Source organism: Diadema antillarum, unplaced genomic scaffold (genome assembly GCF_040938485.1).
Source record: "Diadema antillarum isolate AM-2024a unplaced genomic scaffold, OU_Dant_1.0 seq00000845_RagTag, whole genome shotgun sequence".
In the NCBI taxonomy this organism is placed as follows: Eukaryota; Metazoa; Echinodermata; class Echinoidea; order Diadematoida; family Diadematidae; genus Diadema; species Diadema antillarum.
This window is the reverse complement of record NW_027271719.1, coordinates 811,213-823,589: the sequence shown is the minus strand read 5'-3', so window position 1 is coordinate 823,589 and position 12,377 is coordinate 811,213. Positions and strand designations below refer to the sequence as shown.

Below are 12,377 nucleotides of genomic sequence, written 5' to 3'. Positions count from 1 at the left end.
TTGATGTACAAACTTACATAGTGTTCAAGCACACCTACATGATACAGTATGCTTTGTTTGCTCAAACCCTGTATGATAATGTCACTTAAAAGGATGGCCAGCTGTCCTTTTGGAGAGTGCACAGGAACTCTTTTGTTTTTGAAGTGACTTACCTGTGCAAACAAAGCATTCGATGGCCGATTAGAGAGCGCACCTATAATATAAACGATATCGTGCATGGTTTTTACAGTGATGTTGCGGTGAGATGTTTGGATTTGCCATTTGGCCCACATACTTTGCCCATGCAATCATGCGTGTCATTGCGTGTTTGTCAGAATCCTTATTTGACATATTGCTAAGATACTAGCGGTGTTGCGTGTACTCCTCTGCGAAAGTCAGACTCATGCTTTCTGTATCATCATGTGCCTGTGGCAGTACATCAAAAGGAAAACAGAAGTAGACTACAGAAATGTCAATATCAGTCAGTCATATGACAAGGTCATTGATGGGCTGAAGTGTCATGTGAATTATTATGTCAGATTTGTGTATCTCATCTATAAAAACAAACAAAAATACAATATGCATGGTTATCAGAGCTCAAAATTCAATGTATGTGTACCACAGAGATGCTGGATGTCTAACAACAAACTTTTTATGTGTGTGTACCATACAATACACTCGCGTTGGTTGAGAGTTAGGCCTACTTCTTTCACAGAACAGGCATACATGTGGTTTACAATTTGTATAACCCATATGAGAATATGGACAGATGTGTAACTATGACAAATATTTGATAATTTGCTTCGATGTGGAATATCAATGCTATTATGGTCTTTGATATTTTGTTGTTGTTCTAATTCATGTACAATTTGTATGTTGTATGAGAGACCTTAATGATCAATGCGATTACAGTCCCATTTATTGAGGGTATGCAAATTTTTGCTTTGAAAGTGACAGAGTTGAAAGAATGGTATGATGATATTCCTGAATACTGTCATGTCTTTGCTCTGGCTATTACAGGTTGAATGTATTTTTTATTTTTATTTTTGTTGTTGTAATTAGATCATTTTCATTGTCTTTTTCTGAATTGTACATCTGTGCTCCAAGCCGTATATGTTTCTCTGTGGTATATCTTACTTTGTTTTCTTCAAGTCCACTTCTGTAATGGTAGAAGGTAGAACTTTCTCTCTGTAAGTTGCAAGAGTTGTCCTGCTTTGCTGCCTTCCTTTTTTTTTCTCTCTCTGTGTTTGTTTTTGGCTGTCTTCTTTCTGTGTAAGAGAATATTAATTCCTTCCTAGTGCTCTCTCTTTACGCAAAGTTGCTAATCTGCCATAAAGCTTCCAAGGCAACTTCCCCATTTCGTAGTCCAACTCAATCGACAATTTTATGCTAAGTACCCCGTCTACTCGCCTTCACGCTCAACAGACCAAGCATGTCCATTTGACCCTGTTATCCCCGGCTGAAACTTGCCAAAACAACATCGGGCACCCAGGTGAATGGGAATGGAACCTACGTAAGAGTTCAATATACTGTAGTCTAGTGTCACAGACCTGCTCCACGGTATCAAAGGAGCACTCAATGATAGAAAGAGTGCACACTGGAGATGGGGAGGTACCATATCTGTGGTTTCTGACTTGACAACTACAGTGTATCCTGATGTTAATAAATGACTGTAATGTGCTAGTGTACCACTCTTTTCCATCTTCCATTCTGCCATCTATCCTTTTCTTCTTGCTACGTGGTTCTCTACTTTCAGAAAGTTCCCAGGAAAGATTACACTCCTATCATAATTTGATACAGCATGTAGGCTAATTACTTTCAATATGCAAAACGGTATTACAATACAATGATGTTAATAAATGACTGTAATGTGCTAGTGTACCACTCTTTTCCATCTTCCATTCTGCCATCTATCCTTTTCTTCTTGCTACGTGGTTCTCTACTTTCAGAAAGTTCCCAGGAAAGATTACACTCCTATCATAATTTGATACAGCATGTAGGCTAATTACTTTCAATATGCAAAACGGTATTACAATACAATTGTACAATGAAATCCTAAGTCATCCATCATTGAGTTTCGATTTTTCAGCATATGCCCGCTAGCATACAAAATTGCACTATGTTGTACAATGTATGTCAATATGAATAAACAAAGCTTTCAAGGCAATACAGTGCCATGTAACCTGTACTGTAGCTCTGTAATGGCTTAATTATGCAAGTATTTCAGTGTAGCTTTCTGTTATGTAAAGCATACCATCTGAATCAACACACAAATATGGAGTTTCGCTTTGCTGTATAAATTATTTTGATACTATAGAGCTGGATTTTTTTAAAAGATGGTTTGAAAATAAAGGGAAAAGGTTGAATACATTATGCAAGTATATTGATAGCATCTTTTTATTTACTAAATATCTTTTTAGATACTCCATGCCTGTTGCATTTTGATACTAGTTCATTGTTCAATGCACTTGGCACAGGAGCAATAAATTTTTCTAGAGGGTGTAGTAGTGTGGTTGAAAATAATTTGTCGAGTAAAGATACACAGTTGCAGCTAATTGGATGTATACAATGAAGAATCTATCTTGATAGCGGGGGTGCTGTGGCATAGTGGATAAGACTCCTGACTCCCAATCGGAGGGCCCAAGTTCGATTCCCACCCTGTGCTTTCACGTCCTTGGACAAGATGTCTTTACCCACAATGTCCATCTCCACCCATGTGCACAAATGGGTATCTGGAAACGCTAGGGTGATAATAATGACAGGGCCCTCTGGTAGAGCAGTGGCAACCTAACTGAAGAGGCTACCCTGGATAAATAAGCCCTTACTATCATTATCAGTTTTCCCTGTCAGAGCCCCGCTGACAGGAAAAAGGAAAGTCAAGAAATTCATTATTATTTTTGTTTAAAGGCTTGCGTGCAAAGTTTGTGGAATCCACCCACATTCATGTTACACCCCCTTAATTATTCCTTTCACTTGAATGAGGGTTGAGGAAGAAAAAGTTATGATTTCAAACTGAACACCAATTCAAATTTTTGTTATACCTCCTACCATGACATTCCAGAAGTTGAAATCTACAATTGCTTCAAGCCTCTGCATTCCAGAAATGACTGTGTGTTCAATTTCCCTGTCTCTTTCAACCTTTCTCTCTTTCTTTTCTTGTTTTCTTTTTGTCTGAGACAAAGGAGTCCGTGTCACTGTAAATCTCATGCCTGATTGTATTACAGGAAGGACCCTGCTGGCTTCGTGTAGCCACAAAATTCCTTCATAGCAAAGTAGGCCCTGTGTGCAGAGTGGCCTCCAGCTTTGTGCACTTATTAAAAGCCCCTCCCCCACCCTCCCAACGTGATATCCTTCACTGAGCTATATTGGTTTCATGCAGTGCTGCTTAGTAATCAGAGGTAGAGATATTGCACAAGCCTCTTTTGTGAATATATCGTAAATTTTTCCTTCTTATAAATCCCATACATATAGGTCAGTTCAGATTTCATACTATAGATAACATTTTGTGCCATTGAGCATGTACAGTTTGTCAGAAATGTGTACAAACTTGATGAAAATTCCCAAATGTATGTGGTCCAGTCATGAAGCTTGCTGTCAAAATTATGCTGGATCTTTGTAATCCTGGCATGAAATTTGTCTGAAAACTTGTATTTTGGGTGGTAATTAATATTGCTGCTCACAGTTTCAATGGTACATTGCATGGTAGTGAAATGGCGAAAATGTTGTTTCCAGCAACTTTCTGCATCGGAAATCTGTGATTAGAGGGCTCATATTTGAGATAGAAATGATTCATGTAAATCATAAGAGACATGTAGGCTTTGTGTATTGGATATGAGAACTGATGTTCAGTTTTGTTTCTTGTATATTCCACCATATACAAATATTGTTTTAATGGAAAGAATGCTTACACCACTAACACAAGATTGTAATTGCCTGTTGTATTTTGTATTTCTTCTCCTCTCTCTTGCTTCACAATATGCCTCAGATTTATGGATAGAGGGCACAATATACAGAAATACGTTGTATCATTATCAGTACATGAAGAAGTATATTGAGTATCAGATGAATCTGTGTGGCAGTTGACATATCTTATAGTGATGATGCATGCCCAATGCTGATGACATTTTGTACAAATATGACAGTTTTATCTCACTGGAGTGATGCAACTTAAAAATATTTACATATATTTTTCCTTTCTCTCCCCTACCCCTACCCCTCACCCCCCCCCCCCAAACAAACAAACAAACAAACAAAAAAAAAAAAACCTGACACCATTGTTATGCCACCAGGTTTCAAGAGGAAAGAGTTCCGGGGCAAGCTGGCCATCGCCATCACAGCCAACTTCATCAACAGGCACAGCAACGAGGAGGCCCGGGTGGAGGAGATCAGCGGCGTGGCGTTCATCTTCAACCAGAAGTTCTTCCAGGACCTGCGGCAGGACACGGGCATCGACCTGGAGAACATCGTCTACTACAAGGACGAGACGCACTACTTTGTCATGACGGCGAAGAAGCAGAGCCTGCTGAACAAAGGTGTCATCTTGAAGGTGAGCACATGGTCTTTTTACCCCTTCTCTTACCCCCTCCCTTTTCCCCTTTCCCCCCTCTCAAACACTATACTGTAAAATTAGAAATTATTGCATGCATGAAATTTTATGAATTTCACGAGGCGCCAAGATTAGCAAAGTAGAATGCAGATAGAAGTGTGTGTGTGTGTTTTTTTTTTACACAATGCATCGGATGGCAATGGCAATTCGCCAAAGTTTCATGCAGCAAAAGGCCATCAGCTCAAATTCACTATGTTTCCGATTTTCCAGTAACAATGGCTATAAGTAGAGGCTCTAAAATCATCTGGGATTCTTCTTATCTTCTTGGGGCATACATTGTACTTTCGAAGGGACATCTAAGCACCTACCAGACAAATAACATGACATACATGTTGAGACAAATTTTTTTGGAAACCTTAAAAATCCATACATTCAAACATATTCATTTCTTTTTAAGTATGTGCAGTCAGCACGTTATTCAATTCTTTCTGCTGCTTTATGCATTTATGGCAGTTGAATTCTGTACATGTGTAAATTTGTCTCCATTGCTCTTCAAGGAGCCAGATATAGATATGTAGCTGATGTGAGAAAGCACGACTGCAACACACTTTTGTCAGTACATCTGTCAGCACTACAATGAATGATATCGCGCTGATGTTCTTTTCCTCAATATAAGGGTGCGTTCGAGCGCTCTAAAGCGAACCAAAGCGAACTGAACCAAAGCGTACCGTACCGCACCATGCCAGTTTTGGAGCGTTCGAGCGCTCTGTTGAGAAAGCGTACCTCACGAGTTATTTTTAGAAAAGGTCATGCATTTTTGTAGCAAGAATATCATTCACCCGGCACTTGAACTACTTACAGCTGTCCCGAACAAAGAGAATAATGTCTTTGCATTGTGGCGTATGCGCATGATACGTGCATGCATTACAACGAACTTTTGGTACGCTTTTGGTATGCTTTTGGAGCACATCGGGAAGTGGTCCACTTTTGGCTCGGTACAGTACGGTAAGGGACACTTTAGGAGCGTTCGAGCGCTCCTCTGGCGCGGGTACGGTACGGTACGGTTCGCTTTAGAAGAGCGCTCGAATGCACCCTATGTGTGCATTCATTTTGATTCTATTTCATACACCATAAAAGTACATTCAACACTGCTTTATGGAGAGCCAGTTGCTGGTACGTGTGGGCGATAATACTCTGGACTTGAGGACCGTTCACTGAAATTTGATAGATCCACCAATGACTGTGGTCATAATCAAGTGAAATGTAGGATGTGGTGCTTATTAGCCTTGATGTAGCAATGACATCATAATAGTGATATAATGTTGGCTTTTGTATTCGGGTGGCATAAGTTTGCATCACATGGTAATATCAGTGGACATATAACTGATTTATATTTAGTAGGAACAAAGATGATCTGGGATTGTTTGGACAAAGATGAATTTAGATTAAGAAAATAGTAACATTAGATTTGAAGAAAAGAGAAATCGGGGTATAGGAACACGCAGTGTCACATTTACTTGCATAATCGGATAACTTAAGTCCCTAGACTAATTATTACTATCTTTTTTGCTACACTCTCAAGATTTATGTGATAGTTAATTATAGGAAACAAAGTAGTCTTGTGATATTGTTCAAATTAATTACTGATTACATATTTTTAGTGTGTGTGCTTGCAAGAGATGTTCTCAGCTGTTGTTTCCCCAGACTATATGTCACTGAGCACAATGAATAGATCGAGAGCAGAGAAGGACTTTCTTGCTGTTCGTCATGCATTTAAGTATGTCAATTGCATGTGACTGAATGACAGACACAAATGTGAGCCTGTGGGATCACGGGACACGTGATCAGTATGATAATAGAACGAACAAAGGAAAGACGGCAGGCAGAAAATGAGATGCCTGTTACTAAATAATGAAGTTCCAAGGTGGCCGGGGACAGAAATAGACTTTGATTTACTGGAATAGCCTGATTTACCTTTTGTGTTTCGTACTAAATTGTTTAATTTTTTTTTTCTCGTTTTGCTTTTGTTTTTGCAAAGAGAATCTAACATGATCAGGAATGAAATTTCTATTTTTAGACCAAGCACCCTCTTAATAGCCCGTCTGATGCTAGTTATCCTGAGAAGAAAAGGCGATGGGATTCCGCTGTAGACACTTGGCTTGGATCTGGGCTCTTGTCTGTCCTTGTAATTCAAACAAAAGGTTTACATGAACAGGCGCGCCTGATCTCAAAAGATCGCAAAATGCTGAGTGACAGTAGATTAAAAGAAAAAACTTGAAATGTTCAAGTTCTTTGTCTCTTTCTATGTTGCTCTAAGACCAGTTTGAAAAGGGAAGGAGCTATGGAAGACAAGACTAAGGTTTTTTGTTTGTTGAAAGACAATAGAGCAGATGTGAACAAGGTGAAGAAAGTGCTAACAGAAAAGTGCTACTTAAGATAGGAGATATTCATGTTGCAGAATGAGCTCATTCTCTGTTATTTTTAGTCGGGAGTGGGGGTAGGAGAGGGAGGGGTCTGTTGTTTTTTTTAATCCCCTTCTTAATTGTCAGTTGAGATGCAGGAGAGTGTTGAACTCTTGCATTTTGTTCAGTGTTAAACCATTTTGTTTGTCATTTTCGACTGAGAAAATGTCCATTGTGGAATAGCCTAATGGCTTGATTGGAACTGCCATGTCCTTATGTAGTTTTGATTGCATATTGTAGTCTGTCATCTCTGAAAACCAAGTGTGCAGAGAAATCAAAACAGAAAGCAAACCACAGGGACCATAAATGAGCTTGTTCTTTTGAGTTAACCTTAATTGCTTGAGTGGAATCAGCTGGCAGGTCGCATTTAAGTCATTCTATTACGTGTGTCTCAAGTTACCTTGTACATTGCATGTTCAGAGTTAAAGGCCCTTTGATTCTCATACCAATATTTCTGTGGATTGCTTTGTGCCATCTAAAGTGTCATGTAGTAATCTAGTTGTTTTTAGTTGAAGCTATTGAGGTTAACTCAAAAGAACAAGCTCATCTATGTGGCAACATAGAGAGGATCTTAAAGTTAAAGTGGATGAGTTTCCTGAACTATAGTTTGCCAGTTTTTCGTATATGAATGTACATGTATTTTCTTGCTAAAGTTTTGTTTCGTTTAGGGTTTTTATACTATAAGGTATTTATCTCAAGCTGGTTTCTTATGTGTGAAGAATTAGGAGAGCTGCAATTAGAGGCACTGGGTATTCAGTTGGTGACTAGTAGGTAATCAGTCAAAAGGCTGAAAGTTAGAATGACTCTTCTGCAAATTTGTAGGGTGAAGCACCGGCGGTGTTTGCCTACCCTGGCCCATGGCCTCACTTTGGAGGTCCCGATGGGAATATGGCTCTGAGCATGAATGTCGTTTTGCGCTGCGATTTAATTGGATGACTCATGGCTTTGACATCACGATATTCGCCTAACGCCAAGACAAAAGAGGAGGCAGCAACTGTTGACTGAGATCTGGGCAAGGTTTGGGTTTCGACACCCAAGAAAGTCGTTTTGGAGGGGAGAGATAATCCTCGATGAGTTTATGTTTCTCCCTTTTCTCAGCCACACCCCGTATCTCTACTCATTTGCTTTCGATACGTCCTGTCCTTTTACCCTTACTTAATACCGCTCCCCAAATTTTGCAAGAGTAACAAAAATGTTTGGATAAAATTAGACAACATGTAATGCATTGAATAAATTGCACAAAGTGTTATTGCATTATCATTTATTCAGTCTACTTCACACATTGTACACATCATTTGTAATGCAGTGCAGATTATATGCTGAAGTAATTATTTTATAACATTATTAACAATAGAAAAAAATGGTACCAGATGAATTGATACCAAATGAAAGGCAAATTATCTGACCGAGCATTAATTATTATGTTTTTGGCAAATTTGAATATGTTATGTGTAGTACATGTACATGCCATGCTTTGGAGAACATGTTAAGCATGCACCTCTTCTGTTTCACAGGATTTGCCTGACACTGCCCGACTGCTGCGAGCAGACAATGTAGACCACATTCGGCTACAGGAGTACGCCCGCGAGGCGGCCGACTTCTCCACCAGCTTCCAGCTGCCGTCGATGGACTACGCCCTCAACCACTACGGCCAGCCGGACGTGGCTATGTTTGACTTCACGTCCATCTATGCGGCGGAGCACGCCGCCCGGGTCCTGGACCGTAACGGCCACAAACTCCTCCTGGCACTCGTTGGTGACAGTCTGTTGGAGGTAGGCATGCCGTACACAGCCGGACTCGCGTACTTTATATGACATGTATTCAGCGAGTCTTATTTTTTTGCGAATCAGGACTTCCCAACAATTTCGCTAGTGGTTAAATTTGCCATTGTGAAGTCCAGTAAATGAACAGAGAAATGTACTCATGCATGCCACATTTATGTCGGTATCAGAGTTCATATTTTTACATGTTTTTGAATTCGCAAATAGCACCCAACTCACAAAGTTTGCAAAAATAAAAACCCTCTGAAGTGTACAACACAGGGCGTATACAGTATTACAGGATTGGAGTAGACCCGAGAAAATGAAAATTAGAACATGAGAGAGCATAAGATTGGAACAAAATTGGATATTCCATATTTGCATGTACCTATTCCATATTGAAACAGCTGTACCTTTGTATGTATGTATGTGTTAGATAAGTATAAAAAATGCATCTTTATTTGGGCATAGACTCAAATGTACACTGTAAGTGCAAAATATGACAGCTGAATAATTTATGTTGACTTTTTTTTTTTCAAGAGATGTATTGGCTGCTATGACAATTAGTACTTAATGGATGATAAATCCAGCACTAGTAGTAAGTTTTCTGGACAATCATTTTAGTTAACCAGTACCACTCATCCTGTCTTTTACCAGGGTCATTTTATACAGAGCAGTTTGTTGAATTACAAGAAGTCAGATTAGATTGCCACCTAAACGCTTGAGTAAATATTGAATTGGATAGCTTTGTCAAAATCCTACCATTACCGTATCGTATTTGATTATGACCATGACCAGATGAATAAATGTAAATCACAAATTTGCATTGGTTTACCCGTGCAGTTTTGTTATCCGAAATGTTGAGCTTTACACAGGCTACATTTCAGTTATTTAAAGGTGCATAGTTCCGGTAGTGTAGAGGGCGCTGTTGATGATGCTGCCGATCACCGTTAGCACTGATATGAAGCTTACCGAAGTTGAGCTATCATCAAGAGTAAAGTGCGTAGGTGTTGCTAAGTAAAGTTGCCTTCGTTGTCTTCTCTGTAGTAATGCCAGGGTGCGTGCATATGTGCTTGTTATTATGACATCACAAAAGAAGTTTGCTAAAGCTGTCATTCCCCTAAGCCGAATCATGAGCCGAACTATGATCCGACCACTGACTTCGGTGAATCGGACTTCTTCGGACTCGGGGAAGTGGGCCACAGCGTAAGCACTAAAAAGGAGTCGATAGCGCAGGTCTTTATAGGAAACTTGCGCCATGCGCCCACGTACGCATTTGACTAAAACACCGGGACCATGCACCTTTAAAGACCCAGGAGTGTGTGGGATGAAGGGTGACACAATTGAGTTATCTTCATTTACCGCCCACTGGGGTACATTTGAAATCCACGATAAACGCAAACCTGCTGGAATAGAAATGCCCGTCATCAAGTCTGTGCATCGTAGTAGACAGTTTGCTTATTGATAACGTTCAACTCTAGTAAAGATTCTTTGGCTGTGTGTTTTTCGAAGTAGAGATCAATAATATTGCCGTACACTATTCATGTTACAGGGATTCCCAAATATACCCAAGTCGGGCCAGCCTTAAATAGTATCGTTATGCTGTCGAGTCTTTGATAGTAGAGTGATTTGCAAAGATGCTGTCAGCGACTGTTGAGAAGTATGAAATACTACTGTATCAACACTCTTTCACTCCTGCTCCCCCCCCCCCCCATAACAAAGCCTTTCTGGCCCACTGGGTCTGGCTGTGCCCGTGGCTTCCTTGGTGCTTTCGATGCCTCCTGGATGATCCGCAACTGGTCCTCTGGTTCCATGACGCCGCTGCAGGTGTTGGCCGAGCGGGAGAGCTCCTACCGCCTCCTGGCCCAGACCACGCCCGAGAACCTGAGCAAGATCTACGAGTCGTACGGCATCCCCCCAAACTCCCGCTACCCCCACATCAACGGCAAGGCGGTGCAGCCGCCGGAGGTCATCCACCTCTACGATACCCTGGATGAAGATCTCAAGGCACAGTTTGAAGTACTGGAGAAAAAGCCCACGGTGGTCCTGAGCAGGACAGGTAAGTCTCTCACTGCCTGAACCAATAGATGATTCTTCCACACCCCCTCAGCCCTTTGTGCTTTAATCAGTATAGATTTTGATTCAGTATTATGATTTGGTCTCATTTGTCAGACACAAAGCAGATGCTCTCCACCTGTACAGGGCCCTTTCTATATCATAACCGCAGCATTTGCCAGGTAACACATAATATAGTCCCGACATACACGGTAGGTAGGGAAAGCGTTAAGTTAAAGGATGACTGCAGAAGGCAGAATTCAAACAGAGGATTTATCGTTCTGAAATCAAGAGTCTAATCAGCTATGATATGGTGGGCAGGTAAACAATTAAGATGATGTGCTCACCGTGTTCTTGAGCTGGTTGTCTGTGGATTACCGCGAAGGAGACAGAAGGCACCTGTTTCATCGGGAAGAAGAGTCAGTGGTGTTGTGGTTTAGTGGTTAAGATGAATGTGTGAGAACCAGCAGGGGCTAGAAAGTGTACACTGCCCTCCCTCCTGGGCTGAGGATGGGTAACAAGTGGTTAAAGTGATGTCAGACAAAAGTGGGTAGTCCCTAAATGATGTATGCTCAGTTGGCAAAATTGCAACCATGTGAATTCTGTGCGTTCTTTTACTACACTATAGTCTGGATTTCTGGATTGATAGTAATCATTTTCTCTTGAATGGAGTTGATTTGTTTAGTGCTCTGGAGAAGAGCGGAACAGAGATGATTAATGTCTTTCTCTTTACAATTGTTTTCTGACCTGTGTCTTGACTAGCGAATGATTTAAAGATATCAGCGCATCGTTCAAGAAGTAGGAGGAAATGTTCCATCCATCATGTATGGGAATATTTTAGAATCACATGCTAGTTTGATACCAAGAAAACAGTGGACTAGGTAGTACTCTGTATTTACAGATATTTGACTTTTCTATCTGCTATGTCTCAATATCATCTAAGGTATGTTACTCATGATGTGATGTGACTTGCTATGACCAACTACCAGATTTTTAAGAGTGAGGGGGTGGGGGGGGGGGGGGGGGGAGGAGTGGTGTGGCCTCACACAAAAGCTTAAACATTCATCCCAGCTACAGGAAATAGTGGTCATGGAAATGAATATGGTGATGGTTTAATTGATGTTAATTTTGTGTTTGTTTTGGCAGCATCTGTTATGAGGAGCAGCAAGGTGCAGATGTGGTGCCAGCGGGTGATGGAGAACTACCCCAACGTCAAGGTGGAGAACATGACCACCAGCTGGAGGAATGGCCTCGCCCTCTGCGCCATCATCCATAGATACCGACCACACCTCGTGTAAGATGATATCTCATGTCCCCACACCCATACGATACCATAACAATAACGAAACAATACAATACAATACGATGCGATACGATACGATATAATAATAATAATAATAATAATAATAATAATAATAATAATAATAATAATAATAATAATAATAATAATAATAATAATAATAATAATAATAATAATAATAATAATAATAATAATAATAATAATAATAATTTAATAGTATTATTATTATCATTATTATTATTATTATTATTATTATTATTATTATTATTATTATT

At 40.1% G+C, this 12,377-nt stretch overlaps 1 protein-coding gene across 1 annotated transcript in view; it reads left to right on the top strand.

The window, feature by feature from the left end:
- The window catches only part of LOC139740235 (uncharacterized), a 103,931-nt gene that overhangs the window by 36,078 nt on the left and 55,476 nt on the right, over nt 1-12,377 (top strand). The window contains exons 6-9 of the mRNA XM_071650818.1: nt 4,269-4,525; nt 8,502-8,759; nt 10,470-10,806; nt 11,949-12,096. Coding sequence (XP_071506919.1) covers nt 4,269-4,525; nt 8,502-8,759; nt 10,470-10,806; nt 11,949-12,096 — 1,000 coding nt within the window. The remainder of the gene's footprint in view (nt 1-4,268; nt 4,526-8,501; nt 8,760-10,469; nt 10,807-11,948; nt 12,097-12,377) is intronic.